General features: G+C 43.1%; 1 protein-coding gene across 1 annotated transcript in view; it reads right to left on the bottom strand.

Moving 5' to 3' along the window:
- Positions 1-756: 756 nt before the first annotated feature.
- Positions 757-24,697, bottom strand: part of EFCAB11 (EF-hand calcium binding domain 11) — a 134,051-nt gene continuing 110,110 nt past the window's right edge. Inside the window, exon 6 of the mRNA XM_080672947.1 lies at positions 757-1,701. Within this exon, the coding sequence (XP_080529073.1) occupies positions 1,626-1,701 (76 nt within the window). The 3' untranslated portion in view covers positions 757-1,625. The remainder of the gene's footprint in view (positions 1,702-24,697) is intronic.

Below are 24,697 nucleotides of genomic sequence, written 5' to 3'. Positions count from 1 at the left end.
ACTCCAACTTTGATATTTAAACAATTGAAAATCAGCATGACTTATGTATGAAGATAAGGATCAACGACTCAATGATTCAATTTATGATGAAAATACTTGCTGAACAAAACTCTACCTAAAGTCAGAAAGGGCTTTTCACCAGCCAGAACAATCTGAACTAAAACACACATGATACCATCCTGGCCCCATTAGCAGGAATAGCTTTAGATTTACAGAAAATTTTTGAAGATGGTAGAGTTCCCATAAACTCCTCAGCCAATTTCCCCTATCATTAACCTTTTATATGAGTATGACATATTAGTCACAATTAATGAGCCACTGCTGATACAATATTGTTAACTAAAGTCCATACTCTATTAGTGTTTCCCTGGTGTCCTTTTTTTATTCCAGGATCCCATCCAGAATACCAAATTACATTTAGTTATGTTTCTTTAGACTCCTCTGATTTATCACAGCTGAAGACCTTATTTTTACTAAGTTTATCTGCTAATAATTTGAGTTAGAATGATGCTTACTTAATGGTTCTATTTTACAAATTTACATTTTTATCCATCTTTAAATATTTAATACTTTTATAATTTGAATTACATTAGATATTTTCTTCCTGTTGTTAATGTTAGGAATTCTGAACATCTAGAGATAAAATATTAGTATTGATGCCGGTATTTATTTTAAAAAAATGCTGAATGTCCAGTGTCACAGTTTTTTTTTTATTTTTTTAAATATATTTTATGGATTTTTTTTTTTTTTTTTTTTACAAAGAGGAAGGGAGAGGGATAGAGAGTTTGAAATTGATGAGAGAGAAACATCGATCAGCTGCCTCCTGCACACCCCGCACTGGGGATGTGCCCGCAACCAAGGTACATGCCCTTGACCAGAATCGAACCTGAGACCCTTCAGTCCGTAGGCCGACGCTCTCTCCACTGAGCCAAACTGGTTAGGGCCAGTGTCACAGTTTTTGTTGCAGTTTAGTAATCACTGGCCCAGCATAAAGGGTTCTGCAATAAGTCCTTCCCCAATATCTTTACTCTGTCCTTCCTCTGTGCACAGCTGGAGAAGACTCACCTGTGTCTGTCTTGCACAGCCAGTGCCCTGGGGGCATTTTTTGATGCCTTTGACTCTGGATACATTATCATGGAGAAGTCTTAAGGCTTTGCATTCCCAGCACCTTGCTCATTACTCTGAACCTAATGAGCACACAGTACAAGTAGGTGCTATTTTTGTTCAACCGAATTGAAGGCATGAAGGAAACTGGCCCATTGGCAGGAGAAAGCGGCTGTCCTCCTGAAATCAGGAACTGATGAGAATCAGGGAGCCCAGGTGGCGTGGCAAGCACTAGCAGAGAAGTGGAGGGTTGCAGAGTGGGGGGTTGAGAGTGAAGAGGAGGGGGTGGGGGCCTCCCCAGTGGCAGAGCCTGACTCAGGGCGGCTAGCGCCATGCAGGAAACTACCTGTAATGACTGCAATGACCACCTCTAGGATTCGGAGACGCTACCAATGATCAGCACCTGAAAACGGCGAGGAAGCATTTAATCGCAAGTATGCAGAGTGAATGCTGACATTTAAATACACGACAGTCTATGGGTCTCCCCGGAAGTTGCCGAGAGCCGCTCACAGCGTCAGGCTTCACTTCTGTCCGTAGTTCATGGCATATTCGAAGTCTTTAAAGCTGACATGGCCGTCTGAGTCTCGGTCTACTTCCCTGGGAAAGGAAACAAGAAGTTACTTACAGGTTTCTTTGGCCCCACGTGTGCATCAGGGGCACATCAGAATAGGTCTTTGCGTGTTTATGGGAGAGGCCCCTATTCATTTACTTGAAGGCTAAGGTTGGTGCCTAGTTTTTTTGCTTACATTGATAAGTGGGATGGAAAGAGAAAGGTATTTACGAAAACCTTCTGAAATAATATATTCTACACATTGCATGGAATGAAGCCAACCCACAGGCTATGTAAGAAAAGCAGGACTGATGGTTCTTCCAGTCATTTTGCAAATTCTTTTTTAAAAAATATATTTTATTGATTTTTTTACAGAGAGGAAGGGAGAGGGATAGAGAGTTAGAAACATCGATGAGAGAGAAACATCGATCAGCTGCCTTCTGCACACCCCCTACTGGGGATGTGCCCGCAACCAAGGTACATGCCCTTGACCAGAATCGAACCTGGGACCCTTCAGTCCGCAGGCCGACACTCTATTCACTGAGCCAAACCAGTTAGGGCCATTTTTCAAATTCTTTCTGTGATATATCGATAAACATATATGCATTACCCAACAGAAATGAGGAATAAACCAGTAAGAGGTCAGAACATTTGGGGAACAGTAATGAAGGGAACAATGATTGACATCGTGCATCACATTGCCTTTACGTTCCTCTCTCATTGAATCTGTGCACTGATGCCAGGAGGGGTCCCTGTTACAGATAGAAACATCAAGCTTAGAGAGGTTAATAGTTTCACAAGACCACACTGCTGGTGAGTGGCAGGCTTGGAAATCAAATCAGGATCATCCAATCCCAAAACCAGGGCTCTATACACGACTGCACGTTGCCTCCCCACGGGACGAGGACGTTCAGGAGAGAAGTGGTTGAACTGCAGTTTCCACGGGGCTAACACTAGCTCCTGAAGTTCTCACTGGCTTCGTTCGTGGCCTCGTAAGCTCTGCTAAATCCTCACAAACACCCCAGCACCTTTTCTGACTCCTCTCAAGAGTGGTGAGGGTGTGAGCCTCTGGCTGGCAGTCCGAGGGGGTGGGTGGCCTCAGTAGGGTTGGCCCTGTGCGCCCCTGAGACAGGAGGATTGCCACCCAAACAGGGAGCAGGGGAACGGCACCCACGTGGGTAGGTTACCACACGTCAGAAGGACGTGATTACTGCCTATGCCACACATTCGACCCTTACCAGTACAAGTAATGTTTATTTAAACAGAGCGTTTGAAAGGATAACTGATGAGCAGTGGTCACAATTCCTCTTTGGGGGGCATTCTAAAACAAAGCTTTACATGACTTATGGAAATTATATTCCATTGAAACAACAAATGGTTTCAACCATGACACAGAGCTTTTTAAAACCAAGACTGGCCCAAGTAACAGAGCCACTAATCAGTGGAACCGTTTTAAAGCAGGCTTTTAAAATATTGAATTCTAAAATAAACTTTCTGAATATTTCATGCCAAAGTCTCTGAAGTCTTTAATGGTCCTGGATGGAGTGATGATAATTTTTCATTCTTTTGAAGTAGAGAAAACCCCCACTTCTCTGCCCCAGGGCAAAACCATGTTGCAGTGTGTTAGTATAAAATGATTGCAGACTGTGGAGGCCATTATTCTTGTTACTTCTTTTGGTAAAATATACATGACAATTTCATGCTATACAGGACCAAAAGCAGAATGTCAGATCTCTTCTAAGGGATTAGAAGTAATCAGTATCACATGTTACTGACTACAGAACGGAAACCATCGCTTGTATTAAATTAGATAATTGAAGATTCTTAATATTGCCTAAGTATTTTTTTCCTCCAGGAATTGGATTAGATAAATGGCCTTTTTTTCTTTCCGCTCTGAACTGGTATGGTTGAATTCTACATCTCAGAGGGTGAGTTAAGTGGATGACGGAGAAAAGTAATGTTTAGAATAAATGGCTTTTGATAATATTTTTTGGTGTGTTTATTCACTTATTGCGATGCTGCATGCTTGTAGAAAAAGGGAATCCCTTTGCCTGATTTTCTCAGCAAATGGCCTTCACTGAAATAGCATTCACTTCTTTTTATTTTTTTGCTGTCCTTGCCAAAGCTTCCCATCCTAAAATGGGCACAGCATAACCAAGAGGTGCTAAAATGGAAAGGTTTATTCATAAGGTGTGGAGTGGCATTTTATTTATGTAATGAATGGAGGAACATTATGTTTATATTTAGAAGGAGACATGGTAAAATACTTTCTGCCTTCCAACTTTTCCTCTTCATCGCACATTTATATGAGCAGATTGGTTGCTTTGGGGAGTGTGAAGAGGAAATTCGCATTTGAGAGCTATCATTTTAAAAGCTAAAATATACTGTTGTGCATCGCAGAAGGAATTATTGCAACGAAGGAAGGTTTCACGGCACCCACACTCAAGCACGGTGCGAAGGAAGAACAGATGTGGCCGGCGGGTGGAATCGGTGGCTTGGGGAGGAGGTGGAGATAACGGCGCTGGGTAGAAAAGTTTTATTGCTTCCGTTTACAGCATTCAGCCCTAAAAGGAGTGTTTTCAGGTTATGAAATGAGAGTGTGTATTCAGCAGGAAACCAGCCCGCCACCCCTCACCTCGACCAGAAGGAAACTCTACCATGGCCAGAACTTTCCCTCGTTCACCCCCTGAGTCCCCACCTCTTAGTGCAAAGCAGGCAATGAATGGACTTGTGGGACGAATGAATCAGGGCAAACAGTGGACCATGTCACGGAATACCTACTGCCCTCCAAGGGGTACTGGGGGTTAAAGAAAGAGTATATCACCACTGTCTTTACGGAGTCTGACCACTGGCCAGAGAGATAATACACACCGACGAGGCCCCCTAGGGACCTAAAAGCAATGGCAGTTATGGTCTATGCCCAACCGCATTATACAAACCCAGACGAGGCACAAAAGAGACCAAGGCCGGGGTGAGCTCTGGGGAATGAGGCTGCAGAGGACAGCACCGGACGGAAGGGACCCCACTGAGGGGCAGGCTGAATGGTTTAAAGAGCAGGAAATTGGACGCCAAAGCAGAACAAGGAGAATCCTGCCTGCAGGTGAAATCTGAGCACTTCAATCCAGGTACCTGGCTGCTCTCTCACCAGACATGTGGATATAGGTAAGGTGGCCCTTGAACAATGCTGGTGTTAGGGGCTGACTCCCCCACAGACAGTCAAAAATTTTGCATGTAACCTGACTCCCCCCAAACTCAACTACTAACAGCCTCCTACTGACCGGAACATAAACAGTCAATTAACACAGATTCTGTATGTTATATGTATTATATACGGTACCCTTAGAATAAAGTAAGCGAGAAGAGAAAATGGTATTATGAAAATCATAAGAAAGAGAAATTACATTTGAAGTATTTATTGAAAATAATCCATGTATAAGTGGACTCCTGCAGTTCAAGCGTCAATTGTAGACATATAAACAAGCTTATATTTCAGAACTGGCTTTTCAAAGGAGTTAACAAAGCTTATATAGATATGTGAGAGAAATATAAATTGTTATCGATAATAACGGCTTTTAGAAATGTAGATCCAATTAAATGAAAGACTTTCTGGATTGCTTGTTTTTTTTGTTTTGTTTTGTTTGTTTTTTAAAATATATTTTTATTGGTTCCAGAGAGGAAGGGAGAGGGAGAGGGAGAGGGAGAGGGAAACATCAATGATGAGAGAGAATCATTGACTGGTTGCCTCCTGCACGCCCCCTACTGGGGATCAAGCCCACAATCTGGGCATGTGCCCTTAACTGGAATCAAACCCAGGACCCTTCAGTCCACAGGCTGATGCTCTACCCACTGAGCCAAACCAGCCAAGGCTGGTTTTCTTGTTTTTTGAGATGCAAAAGGAAGATCCAGAATTGCTTTTGGAAGTAGTTATTCAAGAGAGCTGAACTGCTCTGTATTCGGTACAGACCTCCTAGGACCATCTGGGTGGAAGGGGATGACAAGCAAAATAAGAGAGGGTGCAGAAAGAGGGGGCTACCAAGACAAATGTAGGGGGAGGCTAGGATACTGTACAAGTAGAACTGGGCTATGAAAAAACCCCCAGTGGTGCAGTGATCAGAAGTCCTTGACTTACCTGCAGTTGTTTGTATTACTTCACCCCTCCCTATCTTCGCCAAGGGGTGCAACAGGCAGACACTCTAAAGGGGGATGGTGTGTTGGGGTGTCTATGCTGAGTTAGATGAGTTTGGTCTGAGTGGGCACAGGAGAGTGCAAGAGAAGCAAGTGGGGAATGGTAAGATGATCTATCCATTGAATGAATTAAGAGAGGTAAGAATTCAGAGCCAAAAGCTGTCCAGAACTTTGAAAAAAAAAAAAAAATCTTGGGTGGTGCTTTAAAATCCCACAGGGTATGGAATGGGGGTTCCTGGCAATTCTATCAAGCCTTGGAAGTGTAGGAAGACCTCAGATGACCCTGGGATTCATGGAATTTCAGGCAGGAGTAGACTCGGTCTATTCAGCTGAGTTCTGACAGTTTTCATATCTGTTAAAATACATTTTCTGACTCATCACAGAAGTGGTTATAATTACTTTCATCAGCATGAGCCTTAGCATTTGCCTCTTTTACATCCTGATTTGTTAGCCAAGATTTTGTTCTGTCCCTTTCTGTGACGCTGTGAGAACTTCAAAAGCCCAGACTAGATGGGCCCCGGTGACCCAGGAGCTGAGTGGTCCCTCCTGAAGGAGCAAGGGTTTCACATTGAGAATCTTTTAAGTGAAGCCATAATGTTGCTCTAATACACTCTGAAGAGAAACATAAGTTGTTGCTTTTTTAATTTAAAAAATATGTAAATAGTGAATGTTTCTCACAAGTAGTAAATGTTTTCTTTTGTACAAAAATATTTACATCATAACATTTCTTGTAATGTTCTGAAAGTAGTTATTTCTTTGAAAATATTTTTTGCTGTAAAATAAGTTGAGAGAGTCCTCCATGGCCAGCTCTCCAAAGCCAGATTTCACACTGGAATAACTGTTTTTGGCCAAGTTACTTTAAAAAAAAAAAAAAAGAAAGAAAGAAAGAGAAAATGGTTGAATTTCATTACATTGAAACAATAAAATACTTTCTATTACAATGATATAAAGACTATAAAAGTGACTTTTTCAGTAGAACAAGAATACAAACTAGCACATATATTACAATTGCGATGTCATACACATCTATATTTATTTGGGTAAAAGTTGAAAGTTATATACTCACCAGAAACTCTGTCTTATGAGTAATCTGCCTTAAAATATTCTTTAACATCGATCTATTTTTCAACTAAAGGAATATTTTCTTTCTCTTTAGTCTGAATTTTCTAAACAAGTGACCTTATTTCTCAAGGATAGATCCCCAGTAGCCAGATCAGGGTTTTGCAACCTCAGCTGATGTTTTGGGCTGGATAACTCCTCATTGGAGGGCTGTCCTGTGCACGAAGGATGTTTAGCCACGTCCCTGGTTTCTACCCACTAGCCCTCTCCTCTCCAGTTGTGACTGTCAGAACTGTCTCTAGATATTGCCAAGTGTCCCCTGGGGGCAAAATCATCCTGGGTTGAAAACCACTGAGGTAGGCCCTGGCCGGGTAGCTCAGGGTAGTTGGTTAGTGTCTTCCCCATATGCCAAGGTTGTGGGTTGGATCCCTGCTCAGGGCACATACAAGAATCAACCAAAAAATGCATAAATAAGTGGAACAACAAATCGATGTTTCTCTCTCCCCCTCTCTCTCAAATCAATAAATTAAAAAAACAAAAACAGAAAAGAAAGCCACTGAGCTAGAGGAACCAAAATTGGAGGCAATTCTTTGGAACATTCCAGCTACATCTGCACTTACTATAACTGCTTTAAAGATTTTTTTTTTTTTGACAAGTGATTTTGGGGGCAGCTGAGGCATATGTGTTTCTTGGGTGGATTATGCAGAGAACTGCCTCACCATCACTAGGTTCCAAATGAGGCCAGAGAAGACCCCCCTCAGAGGCCAGCTCCTGGTGGCGGTGCCAGAGCCAGCGATGGGTGCATGGACCTGTGCTCCCAGCGAAGCCACCGGCAGGCAGCAAGTTCCGAGTCCCTGTGACAGTCACGCGGGGCTTTGAAAGCTGATGCTTTATGGATTCAGCTGAAACATCCATGAGAAATGTAATGTGGAGGCAAAGATTTCCATGAGCCATTTTCCTAGTGGAATTTCTGGGGTGCGGCAAAGGGAGAGAGACGCTCCTTCTCTTTGATTCTTTACGGAATAATTTAAACTCAAGTCAAAACTGCCATTACATAGGGACAGAGCTGTCACACTGACTGGAGAGTGAGAGTAGAAATCACCCTCTAGGCAGGGAGCCCCTGCTGGGCCTGAGAGGACCCGCCAATTGCAGATGCCATGATGATGATGACTCTTCTCCAGAGAGCAGCCTGCTCTCCAGGAGCCCGCTGGTGCCTCCCACCGGCATCCTGGCCTCTTTGTTGATGAGGGTTCTGCAGGCTCTCCTCAATTCAGTTCATTAATTTTACCTTTCTAAAGACACTTGTTAGGAAAAGCCACTGAGACACGCAGGAAAGACAAGGAGACGTGTAGGTGATTTCCATCTTGTCTGGGCCCCTATGTCCGGAGTGTGTCCGACTCCCTTGGTGCCCCACCTGTCACACTGCCGGAGTCCCTCTCCCAGCTGGCCCCCTGCACCAAGGGCCCCTTGCTGGTGGGCTGGGGCTGCTCTAACACCTGGGGTGGCCCTCACACCGATCAGAGAGCTCTCTGGAAGTATGAAAAAAGAAGGACTTAGTCCCATAGGCAGCCCTTGACCACGGAGGGAACAGGTGCCAATGGGTAAATGCTCTGTGCTTCTGTCCCTCGGGCAGACGCCTCGGCGGTCCTTCTCTCGGCTCTTGGTTCCGGTGAGATTCAGCTCCAGTCGCTCACAGAGGTACCAAACTGGGTACTAGACCCTTGGGTTGTCTTCCCATCATTCTCTGTTCCACTGCTGCTCACGGAGGCTATCTCCCAAACAACCTGCACGCAGCCCTCATCTACCGCTCTGCTTTCAGGAGGAACCCAGGCTGAGACACAGCAGAGAGTTTATCTGAGAGGTGACATTCTCATGGGGCATTTTGTTTTTATTTTTTAAAAAATATTTTTATTAATTTTAGAGAGAGAGGAAGGGAGAGGGAGAGAGGGGCATTGATGAGAGAGAAACATCGATCGGCCATCTCCTGCACAGCCCCCCACCAGGGACCAAGCCCGCAATCCAGGCATATGCCCTGACCAGGAATTGAACCAGCGACCTCTTCGTGCACTGGACAACACTCAGCCAACTGAGCCACACTGGCCAGGGCTCATGGGTCATTTTAAACTGCCATCAGCCATAGCATGTCACATGCTCAGATTCTCACTCAGGTGACGGGGATCTATTTGAAATGATCTGTTCTCTGATCCAGAGTGTTCCTCTATTTGGAAAATTGTAGGGAGCGGCTATAGGGTTAAGCCTCGGACTGACCTGTTGGCAAAGCCACAAACAAGTCCCAGCTTAGAAGGCACAGCCCTCTTAGCATAATTAGGCTTGACCTTATGACCTTCCCTAGATCCTATCTGCGTAGTTAATGGGCTATGGGAGGTGCAGCAAGTGCTGCCAAAACAAGTGAAACTCACAAGACCATTGTAACTATGGTGACCACTACCTTGTTTACCTCTGGCTATAAAATAAAGGCTCAGCTTGCCGTCTGGATCTTTCTCTGTGGCCTTAGTCAGGCACAGGAGATCCACCTAGACCCAGCTTATTCTCTTTGTCTGTCATTTTCTTCAATCCTTCGCCGCCTCCCTCATGCTCGCCGAACCCTTGGCTGAGCTGGCCCAGCACAGAAAATGATTTCAAGAGCAAATTACACGTTGCCTTTAGGAAGAGCTCTGAGTTTGAAGTTCCAGGCAACTGGAATGTCAGAGTTAAACCAGGACAAGATAGCAGCCATCTTCTCTTCTCCAATACATGTCTTAATAACATTCAGTCTGTTAACAATACATAGTGTTATTACGCTTTAACTTTTCCTTCAGCATGGGGACATCACATTCCTGAGAGAGTTCTTCCGTCTTTTGGATGCACAACTACAGCCACGGACTGGCCATGAGCAGGTGGTGGGCTGGCCATTTAGGATGAGCTGGGAAGGATAACACGATGACCAGACCATGAGCAGAGAATGACACAAGCCCGGCAACACTCTGGCCTCGTGAGGACCTGGCTCAGCTACTAGAGGACAGCGGGCGTTGCTGGTTACTTCCCCAGCACCCACCCCAGCCCCACTGTGCAGGCAGCAGCTGTGTGACTGGAGTGGCGGGATCCCCACCCCAAGCTCCAGAAGTGGGATTTGCCTGGCCTACGCCAGTCATTATAATCCTACCCTCCTTAGCATAGTGATGGTTCAAGGGTTAAAGGATTGGCTTAAGCCAATTAGTACATGGCATCCTGCCCTGGCACCATTAATTGGTAAAGTGTTGGTCCAATCATAGCGGAGCCCAGGAATTTTGTTTGAGTTGAGAAAGCAGCTCTTCCACTGGACAGCTGGGATGCAAAAGTGAGGTTTAGTTATTACAACAGCCCTTTGCCTACCGTAAGGATGCAACCTCCACAAGTTCTTTGATCCAATGGTGCACTGACCCAAACATTCACGCACATGTTTTTACGTGTCGATTATCAGCCCGAGAATGGAATTATCCACAGTGAGGAGAAGAGTCGGAAGAATTGCAGAGTGAGCTAGAGCCTAATCGAACTGTGCCTGACGCTGGAGTTCCCAGGGTTGCTACGGCTGTTTGAAATGGATTTCCTGCTACTTGCAAGCAAGTGTCCCGATACCAGGTGTCCCACCTGAAACCACTTAACCTTGCAACATTTGGAACGTGGTAGACATAGAGCAGACACTCGATACCCATAATATTGTTGAAATGATTATTCCATTTTGGAAAGAACTCTAAAATAAGTCCGTTTTCTCTTTAGGTGCTATCGCATGATTCTGGATTATTCTCCATAGTTCTGCATTCTAAAGTCATTTTTTCCTGTCTCCAAGAAAAATCTCTGTTCACAGTGCCTTAACTGTGATTATGTGCTAAAAGAGGCTATTGAGGGGACCAATATGGCTTTTTCCCTAAAGAGTGACAAGACAGATTCTCTAGTAAAAAAAAAAAAAAAAAAAAAAAAAAAGGAAAGAAAAAGGAAAAAAATAAATGGATGTAAAATGCAGTCACAGCTGGCAAAAGTGATTATCCATAAATAATGACTCACTTTTTCCTATTTCCTAGGTTTTAAAAATGAGGAGTCTTATTTACAGCTAGAAATATTTTAAGAGCAGGAAAGAATGTTATCTCCCTGCATCTGACTATGGACGACTTGTGGGCATGTGGGCAAATGCAATCAACAGGGAGCCCAGAGGCTCATTTCCGGCAAAGGGTTCCCGAGTCCTCCTCCATCAAGTGTTTTAGCAGAGCCGCTAATAAATAGTGACATGATCTCTTTTCTCAGCTTGCCTCTCTGGAAGAGAAAGCGGGATGTCAGAAAATAGCACAGATCAGGCAGCTCTAAAGATCAAGAACAAAAAGCCGAAGTAGACATCTTTGAACTAGTCATAAAAAGCCTGGTTCCTGTGCTTTGGGGTGCCGAGAGCTCCCATTCTCCCCCTACACCAAATCTGAAAAATACGAATACTCTGAATATGGGAGGGAGGCGGTGGGCCCACCAGAAACGGCCGGGGCGTGTGCTGTCCTCTCAGCGAGGCTGCTGGTGAGCCGTGTGACCCTGGGCAAGTCGCTTAGCTGCTGTGCATCTCCAGCTCCTCACTTATCAAGTTAAACGAGTGGGTTCTGAATACTAAGCGTCAATACAGCTCTACGTTTCCATGGCTCTAGGCTGGGTGTTATTAGACAACGGGCGACTTTGTACACAGAAAATTTTAAAAAGCACTCCAAGTCCTGTGAGCCATTGGTAGCCTTTAAAAAGGAGTTAGAGTCTTTCAACCTGTGGACAGTTGTAAAGAGCCATACACATATATAAATGTAAATGCGGGGGGAGGAAAAACCCATCCTACCTTAGACGGTGTGAACTATGAATGGAGATAAAGCCACTTCTGGTTCAAATACATAATCACTTCAGCGGAGACATCTAGTACCATCTTGAACTTGATCATGAGATAAAAAAAATGGGACAGAGATGGCAATCATTTAATCTCTTAAGAACAGCTATTCTGAAAAGCTTTTCACTCCAAGCTCAATAGATTTCTGGCAGGTTATGATCCGGCCAGAGAGAAAGCATAATGATGAGGAAAATGATGTTTTCAGTAACACACACTTTCACAGTACCAGCCCTTCCACAAAGGAGGCAATGAAAGGGACTCTGACCACTTTAACAGATGGCGTAACGGCTCCGAGCACAGACGTGGCCTCCCTGAGAGCAACAAGTTCCCATCTCTGGCTGCGGGTGGAGGAATGAGCCGAGCGTTCAAGGGTAATGTAGGAAAGATGACCTCCTTCCAGACAAGAGAACCGGGTAGTCGTGGGTTCAGAGGCTTGGGGAGACGGACTAAGAGAATAGGCTTAATGAGCTTCATTCTGCTAATGCAACCAATAGAGCTGAAGTGGACATAGGAACTACAAACATCAAGCCATTTACCCAGGCCCCGCTAATGGCATTGCTAGCCGCCATTTGATGGGAAGCCTGCTATTTTAAAAGCACATTTCCTCGGAGTCAGAAGACACCAATTGTCCGACAGTGCTTATTTTCTCTAATAGGATAATATTTTCCAAGTGGAATATGTTTTTAATACGACACAGGAGTTGTAGGATTTTTGTTTGCTTATTTTTTCCTTTATAAAGGAAATTTGGTAAATTGAACCTAAAGTTTACCTGAAAAAAACAAACACAATGTCAGAAGATTTTTCCAAAAACAGTAATATCCAAACAAAAACAAAATATAATGCCTGGTCGATTAAAACAGTGTGATTAGGACCCAGGAATCAGTGTGTGGGAACAGCACACAGAGCATGTACACACACAGGAACCCCGCAAAGGTTAAAGGCAGCATTTCCAATTGGTGGGGATGAAGCAGGTTGGTAGGAAAAGGAGCTGGGGTCGTTGGCTATCCCTTTTGGAGACGGGTGGAGTTTGATTTCATGACAGAGCCTGCTACGTGTTCAACAATCTGACTTCCTTCTCTTCCCGAGAGCTTAGCTAAGCCCATAGCTAAGCCTCCCGTGCAATTAGACTCAACTAGCAATGGAATGATCATATATAAGAACACCAGAGGCCTGATGCATGAAGATTTGTGCAAGAATAGGCCTTCCTTCCCTTGGCCGCCGGCACCGCCTTTGCTCCAGCCTAGAGCCGCCTTCTGACTCTCGCCTTGTCGCGTCAATTTGCATATTCCCTCCTTATTGGCTGCGGGTGCCGCCATATTTGTCATGGAGTTACGGTCAATTTGCATATTCCGTCTTTATTAGATAGGAATAGTAACAGCCGCTGTGCTTCAGTGGATTGAGCACCCTCCCATGCACCAAGAGGTCACCAGTTCTATTCCTGGTCAGGGCACGTGTCCGGGTTTCGGCCTCCATCCCCAGTCAGGGGTGTTCAGGATTTCTATCTCTCTCTTCCTCTCTCTCTAAAATCAATAAAAGCATATTTTAAAAAAAGAAAATAGAACAAAGAATATCCATTGCTCCATCTAATTAAGAGCACTCCCATTTCAAAGGAGTGCGCAGGACCTGACAGTCACCCAGGGGCTGTGCCATGGCCAAACCCTGAAAGATACTTGCATACTGTGTAGCACAGCCTCACAGGTGATCCCAGGGATTTCCTCCAGATGGGAAAATTCTATCAGGTCACGTTCTTCATTTAATGAGGATGCAGAATTTTACAAAAATTAAGAATTCTTCTTTTACTGTTTATGCTTTAGTTTTAAATAAAACACTTGGGAAAATAAGAATTTTATATCCCAGCCCATTTCTCATTGATGTGCATCAGTGAGCCAATAGAAACTCTGGCCTTAGTTCAGCATAATTATTATAAATTATTTATGTTTTCATTTACAACATGCTCCCAGCATTTAAAACCTCAGGTCTGTGGACAATGATAAACAACATAAAGAAATGAATATTTCATAATGAAACAGTTCCCTCAGATGATCAGAAGCACTCTATTAATAAAAGCCCACCTATAATCGCAAAGTCGCACCAGATGGGATGACTACGGGGGCTTTAAATACGAGAATTTCAGTAGAAAGAAATGAAAGTTCAGAGGGCACATGACAAGTGTTTAGAAAATTATGAAATGCACAGAGAATGTCAACGTGGCCAAAATAATCAAATAATCAAAATAATTCAAATCCTAGGCTAAGGACAAGGGGCTCTAACTACAAGTTAAGAGTGGATATTTTAGGACCGAAACCCTGAAACGGGATTTGCTTTCTATCCTTAAAATAATAATTCTCAAGGTTGATAATAGGGGTGGGGAAGAAAGGGGATGTAACCCCCTAAATGAGGTCTGGCAAACTGCATATGACACCCCCTTGCCCCAACCCTGACAGGCCTCTGTCCTGCTGCCCAGCATTGAGAATTATTCTTAAAAAAAAAAAAAAAAAGTTTTTATTGATTAGAGAGACAGGAAGGGAGAGGGAAAGAGAGAAACACTGATGGGCTGCCTCCTGCATGCCCCCTGCTGGGGATCAAGCCCACAATCTGGGCATGTGCCCTGACCAGGAATCCAACCGGGGACCTTTTGGTACATGGGTTGATGCTTAACTATTGAGCCACACCGTCCGGGAGAGAATTCTTCTTAAAGTGGGGCCCCACTGTGCCATAAGTTGGCATGGCATTTGCCTTAGTGGGTGGTTGGGGGGTGGGGAGAAGAATCTTCAGAGGTTTCAGGCCGAAAACAAAAACTGGCCATGAGGGGTTTCAGTAATGAGGGGGCTCTTCCTAGCCTTGGGGAGAAACTCTCCCAGAGATGGCCACACTAATACCAATTTCAGGGATTCAAATTACTGGCCCCATCCAGCGTGACATTTTCTGCCGATTATCAAGTCCCTCGTGCCTGCAGGCAGGGCCACATCATTGATTACCCTGCGCCTTAGCCACTGAAAAAGACCTGGATCATCATTAAAGACATTAAGTGTTGATCTGTGCTGGCTAAGTGAGTTAAAAGGTTCATGGCCCTCTAGTAACAACTGCAAGAGGCTATTTCAGGGTATTTATTAAACAAGTGAAGTATTTACAGTATGCCCCAGCACACAGGCACAGCCATGGGGGGCATCAGTAGGAGGAGATGAAGCCAAGAGAATTTATGTTCGGAGAACTCGGTTTTTTCAGTTTCCCAGAAGCGGGTGCTGCGGACCCAATGCATGCTTGGGAATGAGTCTGAGGTGGGTGGGCAGGCACCCATGGTGTCCTAACCATCACCTCCACAAATCTTTCTTTTTTTTTTTAAAGGTGCAGAAATGACTCGCTTCTCCTTTTATTGAGCTTTAACCACCTTGGCTAGGACATGTGATAAAGATACTGATTTTCCAGCTACTAAAATCTTTTCAATGGAGTTGAACGAAGGCAGCCAGGAAAAGTTCCTCCCGACCCCAGGCGTTTCCTCCCAGCGTGTACAGTCTACGTCTTAGAAAGCAGTCATTAAGGATTGAAGATATGATTTAGGAAATCTCCTACAAAGCCTAAAAACTAAAGAAAATGGGTTTATTACTCCTATAACTCCCCCCACAATTAAAATTTTAATGCAATAACAATGATGGATCCAATCCCAAAAAAGTACCTTCTTTAGCCGGTGATACCCACTATGGCAAAGGAACCATGTTTTCTCAAATACAGCTGCAGTCCTGAACACTGCGCCGTCTGTGTGATGATGATCATCTGTGTCCTCCCGCCTGACTGTAAACTTGCAGTGGGCAGAGACCACGCACACCTTGTGCACCGTGCCTTTCTTTGCACTTGACACAGTGCCCGCCACACGCTGGCATTCAAGAAACATGTGCTGAATATATGCATATGTGAACAGGAAAGTGTGGGCATGAGAGAAAAGAAACATCACTTACCATCCCATGATCTTTTTTTTTTTTTAATATGTTTTTATTGACTTCAGAGAGGAAGGGAGAGGGAGAGAGAGATAGAAACATCGATGAGAATCACTGATCAGCTGCCTCCTGCCTGCCCCCTACTGGGGAACGAGCCCCCAACCCGGGCATGTGCCCTTGACTGGAATTGAACCTGGGTCCCTTCAGTCCGCAGGCTGACTCTCTACCCACTGAGCCAAACCGGATAGGACCCATCCCATTATCTTAAACCAATTGCTATGATCATTTTGGCACCTTTCCAACATAAATATATTTTATATCTTGATATTCTAAACATAATATAAACATACCCCCACATTAGTCTTCATCATTTTCATTTTATCCTTAGCCAAGGATATGTTTTTATTGATTTTTTGAGAGAGAGGAAGGAAGGGGGGGGGGGAGAGAGAGAGAGAGAGAGAGAGAGAGAGAGAGAGAGAGAGAGAGAAACATCAATCGGTTGCCTCCCATATGCACTTCTTCTGGAGATTAAACCCACAACCTAGGTATGTGCCCTGACTGGGAACTGAACCAAAACCTTTTGGTGTACAGGACGACAGTCCAAACAACTGAGCCACGTGGCCAGGGCCATCATTTTCATTCTCCAATGGTACTATATAATTTTATCAAGTGGATTTACAATAGTTTCCTTAGTTCAGGGGTCCTCAAACTTTTTGAACAGGGGGCCAGTTCACTGTCCCTCAGACCGTTGGAGGGCCGGACTATAGTTTAAAAAAAAACTATGAACAAATTCCTATGCGCACTGCGGGCCTGGGACGAGTCGACTGCTAAGCATGACAGGCAGCGGCACCCGGCGGGCCGGATAAATGTCCTCGGCGGGCCGCATGTGGCCCGCGGGCCGTAGTTTGAGGACCCCTGCTTAGTTGTTGGACTTCTAAAGTACCTCAGTCTATTTGCTTTTATAAATGTGTCAATGAATACATTTATTAATGCTTTTTCTTTTATATATATTTTTATTGATTTCAGTGAGAGAGAGAGAGACACACATCAATGATGAGAGAGAATCACTGATTGGCTGCCTCCTGCACACCACCTACTGGGGATCAAGCCTGTAACCCAGGCATGTGCCCTTGACCGGAATCAAACCCAGGAACCTTCAGTCTGCAGGCCTATGCTCTATCTACTGAGCCGAATTAGCAAGGGCAATGCTTTTTCTTCTTAAAAATAGGTTCTTGAGTTCACGTATTCCATCATCAGACAAACCAGGAGCCCCTGATGGGTCAGCTAGCTGCACTGGGTTCTGAGGTTGCAGGAGTGAGCAGAAAAGAAACAGAGTCCCTGGCAACTTTAGTCCAGCCAGGCGGAGAATGAAATAATCCTCTACACAAAGTAAAATTACCAGTCTGAAGGAGGGACAGACGGTGCTGTGGCAGGGTGGTATAAAGGGGAAAGGTCAGGAGGAAAATCCCTGCAGGCTAAGAGCCGAAGAAGGAGCAGGGAGATCATTGGGAGGTGAAGGTCGGGGAAGAGCTTTCCAGGCAGAGGGGACAGCATGTGCAAAGGGCTCATGGCCTGAGAGAGCCAAGTACAGTCAAGGAACTGGGAGAAGGCAACGTGGCCTCAGCACAGAGGGAGGAGGAGCGTGGAGCGCAGTGAGGTGGGAGGGCGAACGCAGTGAACGTCTCGGGACCCTGTAAGCCACTTAAGGATTCTGGTTGAAATCCAAAGGGCCATGAGGCTTGGGATGTTTAAGCCGCACATGTCCTTGAGACAATGAATATGGACACGTGGAAGTACTCATCTATTTAGCTACTCTCTTAACAAGTTACAGGATAGGTGTATGAATTATTTGACTTTCATAGAAAAAGACAACATATTTCAGGTTGGTTCCAGTTCTGAATCTCTGAGTTTATAAGCTTGTAAAGAAACAAATTCGATTTTCACTTAGATTCCTGTCAGTTCTTGGCAATCATTTGGGAAAAAGTGAAATTAAAAATAGAAACAAACTCATAGAGAACAAACTGATGGTTGCCAGAGGACAGGGAGTGGGGGGGTTCCGGGTAGAAAAGGAAGGGGATTAAGAAGTACAAACTTCCAGTTATAAGTTCACGGGATATAAAGTACAGCATAGGGAATATAGTCAATAATATCACAGCAACTAAGTATGGTGACAGATGGTTACTCGACTTATTGTGGTGATCACTTTGTAAGGTATATAAACGTTGAATCATTATGTTGTATATCTGAAATTAATATACTGTATGTCCACTATAATTAAAAATAAGTTTAAAAAATAATAAATAAATAATTTTTAAAAATAGTGGGTTTAAACTAAAGGGGGGAGATTCCATTAAAAATAGTACCCCAAGCCCTAACCGGTTTGGCTCAGTGGATAGAGTGTCGGCCTGCGGACTGAAAGGTCCCAGGTTCGATTCCGGTCAAGGGCATGTACCTTGGTTGCAGGCACATCCCCAGTAGGGGGTGTGCAGGAGGCAGCTGATCGATGTTTCTCTCTCATCGATGTTTCTAACTCTCTATCCCTCTCCCTTCCTCTCTGTAAAAAAATCAAAAATATATATTTTTAAAAAAACAGTACCCCAAATATAAAATAATCTGGAAATACCTTAATAAGAAATCTGCCAAATTTATGTAAAGAAAAATACAAAACTCCACCGAGACGTACAAAAGGATGTTTGAAAATGCGGAGGGACAGCCATATGTGTATTCCTGGCTGGGAAGACTGAATGTTGTAACGAAGCCAAGTTCTTCCCAATTAATTTATAGGTTGAATGCAATTTTCATCAAAACCCCAAAGGGAGGTTTTTGGAACTCCACAAAAATGATTCCACTATTCATCCGGAAAATAAACAAGCAAGAACTGCCGAGAATAATTTGAAAACAAGAAACACCAGGTTGGGGGTGGGGGGGGGGTGCATCCTTGATGTAAGAATAAGGACAGCAGGGAATAGACCAGTCAGCCTGGAGAGGTCTCGTAGTATGTAAAAGAACTCAATACCGAATACGATAATGAATTATTATTCATTTTTGTTTAAGGGGTTATTTAACAAATGATAATGGAAAAACTAGCTATTTGGAACAAAAATGTTTAAATTACCACCTCATGCTATATACCAAAATAAATTCCAAATATATTAAAGGGCTAGATAGTTTTAAAAGCCAAACCACAGATTCAAACCAACCAAGAAAATGGAAGTGAACATTAACTTGGTTTCTAGATGAGGAAAGGTTTCTTAGTAAAAATGCAATGGCAGAAATTGTGAAGGAAATGATCACAGATTGGAGGATATTAAAATTTCTGCACATCAAAAATCATAAAAAGCAAACAATAAACTGGAAAAATAATTATCATAAAAATCGAAGCAGGTAAGTATTTTTACTACAGAAGAAAAAAATGGGCAAATGACATGAATAGATAATTCACAGAAGAGGGAACTAAAGAGCTAATAAACCTATAAAAATGTTCTCCATTACTAGCAGTCAGTGAAATAAAACAAAAAATGTGACATTATATTAAACTTTTAGACTAGCAAAGATTTGAAAAAATGAATTACCATTCAATCAGTGGCAAGAACATGGTGAGGGGAGGAGGTAGATGTTGCCAGAGGGAGTATAATCTGTTAATTAAGTGATTTAAGAAGAAGAATCAGGAGTCATAAAAATGACAAAATAAATTCAGAGTCTCTAATATGGTATTCCCACATCTAGGAACCGCTCCTAAGAAAATAACTTCAAAGTGCAGACAACTATGTTGATTGTAGGGTTATTTATAAAGTGAAACTAGCAAAATAATAGAAAAGCATGGGCTATAAAACTCTCATTTATTTTAATAGGAAGAACATGGAGAAAAACAGGAAAAATAAATACCAAAATACTTACAATGATTATCTTTGGGGTGGTAGGAACATGGTTGGGTTTTATTTCCTTTTTCCTACCTTTCTCTATTTTCAAAATATTCTGGAAGGAGCACTTGTCACTTTTGTAACCAGGTGTCCCCCACCCCATACACACGCACACCTGCGTGGGCGCACAGAGCGAAGTGCCCAAGTCCTACACACACACACACACACACACACACACACACACACAGCCACCTCTCTGTGATTCTGCTAGCTTCCCTGGCACGCAGCTGATAGCCCAGGGAAAATTCATGTTTGATAAAATCATCGTGAGCGTGATGGCCAACAAAGGAAACACATTTAGCACTCTGGGGGCTTACATAACATGAGTTTATAAGAAAGGAATGAAAAAGAGAGATGTTACGGTTACAACCTTTCAAGGAACATGTGTGTTCCAATCTGGAGAGAGCAGTGGGTCCCAGGGTGCCCTGTCTGGGTGCATTTCCCAGCGGCCCCCTCCTTTCCGTGACCGCATGGTCTGACTATTCGGCTCACTAGACACTCTTTCGTAAGAAATACATCCCTGTATGGAAGTTGTTCTGAAAACACCTCCCCGGGGGAGAGAAAACTAAACAAAACCTTTTTCTTAGTTTGGATCAAAACACGGGGATAGAACAACCCCGAACTTCATAGCACCATACAAAGCACACCCTGAGACGGGAACTGTCACATCTTTTCCTCCCGTGGCTTCTCTGTGTCCCAGCCCACGACCGCCCCCTGCACAGCTAGGTGACCTGTGTGCTGCGGCCTTCAGGCCTGCCCCGTCAGTGCCACCGCTCCGGTGCCCTGGGAGAAAGGCTGCTTCTAACTGCCCACCACGCTCCCAAACCCTGACCCTCCCTCCAGAGTAACAGCACTGGTCCCTTGTTCCTGTAGGGACTTTAGGAACCACCTGCTGGCTCTTCCCACTTCACAGATGAGGAGACTGAGGCTCGGAAGCACCAAGTAACTTTCCGAACGTTACATATCCAGTTGACAACATAACCAGAATAGAAAACCAGGTCTCTCTCTCTCTCTCTCTCTCTCTCTCTAATCCTTACCTGAGGATATCTTTCCATTGATTTTTAGAGAGAGTGGAAGAGGGGAAGACAGAGAGAAACATCGATGTGAGAGAAACACATCGATTGGTTGCCTCCTGCCTGTGCCCTGACCAAGGCCCGGGCTGGGGAGGAGCCTGCAACGGAGGCACATGCCCTGGACCGGAATGGAAGTGGGGAAAACCTTTGGTCCGCAGGCCAATGCTCTATCCACTGAGCCAGACCAGCCAGGGAATAAACCAGGTCTCTAGCCTAGCTGACAATGCCGGGCTTTTGGGGATCGCTGGTCTCGAGTTACACAGAAAGAAGAGCCACGGGGCAGAACACCTCCAGTTCAGAGCGATGTGCCCACGACTGCAGGCCTAGGAGTAAATTCGACCGGGGACTCCTCACCTCCAGCTCCTCCATCAGCCTCCTCTTACGTGAGGGAATGGGACAAACTCTGGGCCCCGATCCCCTTGCTGTGCAGTCGCTGGGAAGCTTTCCACAGCCTCGCAGAATTACGGGCTGAATAAGACCTGGACCTGGAATGCCCTAATCACAGCATCACCTCCAGCATCCTCCCCAGAGCCCCACAGAAGAGTTGCGGGGCCAGGGAAGAAAAAGCACAAGAACATTTCAAAATACTAGTACTTCAAAATGTTGTCGTAAGTGTACATTTCAAAAGTTTCCATTAAAGTTCTTAATGATGTTTTTCTCCCCCAGATGCCGGGTGGTGCTTAAGAAAAGAGCCCTTAGCAAAACTTGAATTTAACAGAAGCACCGGTATCAGAATTAGAGGGGTTTCTTTATAAAATCCTTTTTAATTAATACTGTGTCGATAGCTCTGTGCAATGGGGAGGAAGTAAACGGTGAGAGGAGAAAAGGGCTCCTGGAACTTCCTGAAGATTAGGGTTTGGACTGACTTGATAGAGCATCTTAAAAAACGATGCGTATCCAGGGGAAAAGTGAATGAGCAGATCAGAGGCGGCGCCGACTCAAGGGGAGAACGTGATGTCTACAGAAGCCTGGGCAACGAGGCAGGTGAGTGCCAGTCTCCTCAAAAAGAAAAGCCTGGAAAGTTTGGAGCTAAAGATGGAAAATGTGTGACCCAAAAATGGGAAGTAATCAAAAACAGTTAACCCACCCCGGCATACTTTGCTGAAACCCATAATTATGTGTATATCAGACGGCTTTAAAAGGAGAATTTTATACAATGCAGCACAGAGTCTTGATTTTTAATTTCTGAAAACTAAGTAAAACAAAACCTTTAAAATAAAAAACCAAAATTGTTTTTAGTGCAGCTACAAGCAGTAGTGACATGTTTCCCAAAAGCAAGGTCAAGACAAAGATACCCTTAGTCATACATGTTATTTAATACACTTTTGTTAGAGGGTCTTGCCATGGTGATAAGGCAGAAAAAACAAGAAAATTAACAGAAAATAAAAGCCACGAGTTGCTGAAGTCATGATGATGTAACCCAGGAAACTCAAAGGAATCTACTAAGAATTTTGGAAATGAAATAACTCAAGAATATTTACCATATGAAATACATTCAAAACTAACAATAGCATTCTTTAACAATAGCAACTATTAAAAATTTTGCTTTGAAATACATTTCCCTTATAACGAGGTCAACATATATCAGTACCTAATACATATTTATTGAGTACCTATTGGTAATGAACCTAAGATGGATTATATCAGCCCAATAAAAATAAGCTACTAATATTTTATAGAAAGAAAACTAAACAAAACTATCATAAACATGGCAATATTTCAAGTTAATTTACATATTTAATACATTTTCAAGTAATAGTAGGATAATTTGTTCCATAAAATTCCTAGAAATTGGAGATTGGTTTGGACAATAAGGGAAAACTTACTTTAAAAAATATCAGATTATCATAAAGCAATCCACATTAAAAGTATGTTGCTAGCCTGGCCAGTGTGGCTCAGTGGTTGAGCACTGACCTATGTACCAGGAGGTCACCCATTCGATTCCCAGTCAGGGCATATGCCCAAGTTATGGGCTTGATCCTCAGCAGGGGATGTGCAGGAGGCAGCTGATCAATGATTCTCTCGCATCATTGATGTTTCTCTTTCTCTCTCTCCCTTCCTCTCTGAAATCAATTAAAAAATATTTAAAAGTAAAATAAAAAAGTATGTTGTTAAAAAAACAATATGTTGCTGAACTCAGAAATTCATGAAAGTAAAGAATCTTGAAATAGGAAATAAGTCATATGATAACTTAATATAAAACAATCTGAGTGCAACAGAAAGAACTATTGAAGCTATTTGTTCATATTTAGACATATAAACTTAGACCCTTACACTTCATACCAAAAAACATAGTAAAATTACAGTAAATAAAAATTAACATATAACTTCCCAATTTTAAGAGAAAGTGAAATAATATATTTATCCCAAGTGGCCATTTAGATTTACTATTTTAAAAACAGGAGAAATTACAAATAATAAGTGGCAGTTGGTTGGGGAGGGTAAAACTAAGATAAAAGGTCAATAGTGATATGAAAATATTTGTGATAAATATTACATGTAAATTTTAACTTCTAGATTACATGAAAACTATTACAAAGCTGTGAGAAAAATTCAAAAGGTTAAATGAAAGTGGGCAAAAGTTATAAAAGAAAAAATATTTAAATATACTAAATGTAAGTAAATGTTCAACTTGGCAGGTGAGTGGAGTGAAATAAAACTTTAATGTAACACTTTCTACTTGTGAAAATAGCAAACGTAAAGACACGTGATAAAGACCAGAGTTGGGAAGTCCCGGGGAATACACTATTATTCAACGACAGTGTCTCAAACGCTTTCAAAGGCAGTCTCACTAGAGGTAACTAGCAACACACACACACACACACACACACACACACACACACACACACACAGGATGTTTTTGACCCTTTAGTCTTACATCTGAAAATGTATCCAAAGAAAAAACACATTTAAAAAGCTGCTCTTCAAAAGACACTGTTAAGGAAAAGACAAGCCACAGACAAGAAAAAACTCTTTGCAAAGCATGTAGACCCAATAAAGCAATAAAGAATTCTCAAAACTCAATAATGAGGAAGCAAACAACACAATAAAAACAGGCCAAAGACTTGAACAGTCTAACAAAGACATTCCGAAGAAAAATAAGACATGGAGAGATTTTTAACATCATGAGTCATTAGGAAAAGATGACTGGAAACCACGAGATAACCTCTGGGCTGTAAGAATGGCTAAACTGACAAAGACCAGGTGTTAGCGAAGGTGTAGAGAAACCGGAATTCTCATTCACTGCTGGTAGAAATGAAAACAATTTGGAAAAGTTTGGCTGTTTCTTTAAAAATTAAATATACACCTACCCTATCAATTCAACCATTTACTCTTAGGAATTTAGCCAAGGTGGGGAGGGTGGGGGGAGCACAAAGACTTGTACCTGAATGTACTTAGTAGTTTTGTTTGCAACAGGCAAAACCCAAAACAACCCAAATGCCCATCAACAGGTGAATGGATAAATAAACTGTGGTACATCAATACAATGGAATACTACTGGGCAATTCAAAAGGAATGAAGCCTGGCCAGTGTGGCTCAGTGGTTGAGTGCCGACCTATGAACCAGGAGGTCATAGTTTGATTACTGGTTGTAGGCTCAATGCCCAGTGTGGGGTGTGCGGGCGGCAGACAATCAATGACTCTCTCATCATTGATGGTTCTATCTATCTCTCCCTCTCACTTCCTCTCTGAAATCAATAAAAATAATTTAAAAAAAAGGAATGAAGTTACTGATACACACTACAACATGGATAAATCTCAGATTATGCTGAGTCAAAGAAGCCAGACAAAAATGAGTACATTTAGTGAACTCTGTTTATAGAATATTCTAAACTATGGGAACTAATTTGTAGCGACAGAAAACAGCTTGGTGGTTACCCGTAAAGGGGGAGCAGGGATGTGGGGAGGGGCAGCTGGGTAGGAGCAATGGCAAAGGGATACATGGAAACCTTTGACAGTGACGGATATCTTCATTATTTGACTGTGGTG

This window comes from Plecotus auritus (assembly GCF_963455305.1).
Source record: "Plecotus auritus genome assembly, chromosome: 1".
In the NCBI taxonomy this organism is placed as follows: Eukaryota; Metazoa; Chordata; class Mammalia; order Chiroptera; family Vespertilionidae; genus Plecotus; species Plecotus auritus.
This window is presented reverse-complemented; position numbering and strand designations above follow the sequence as displayed.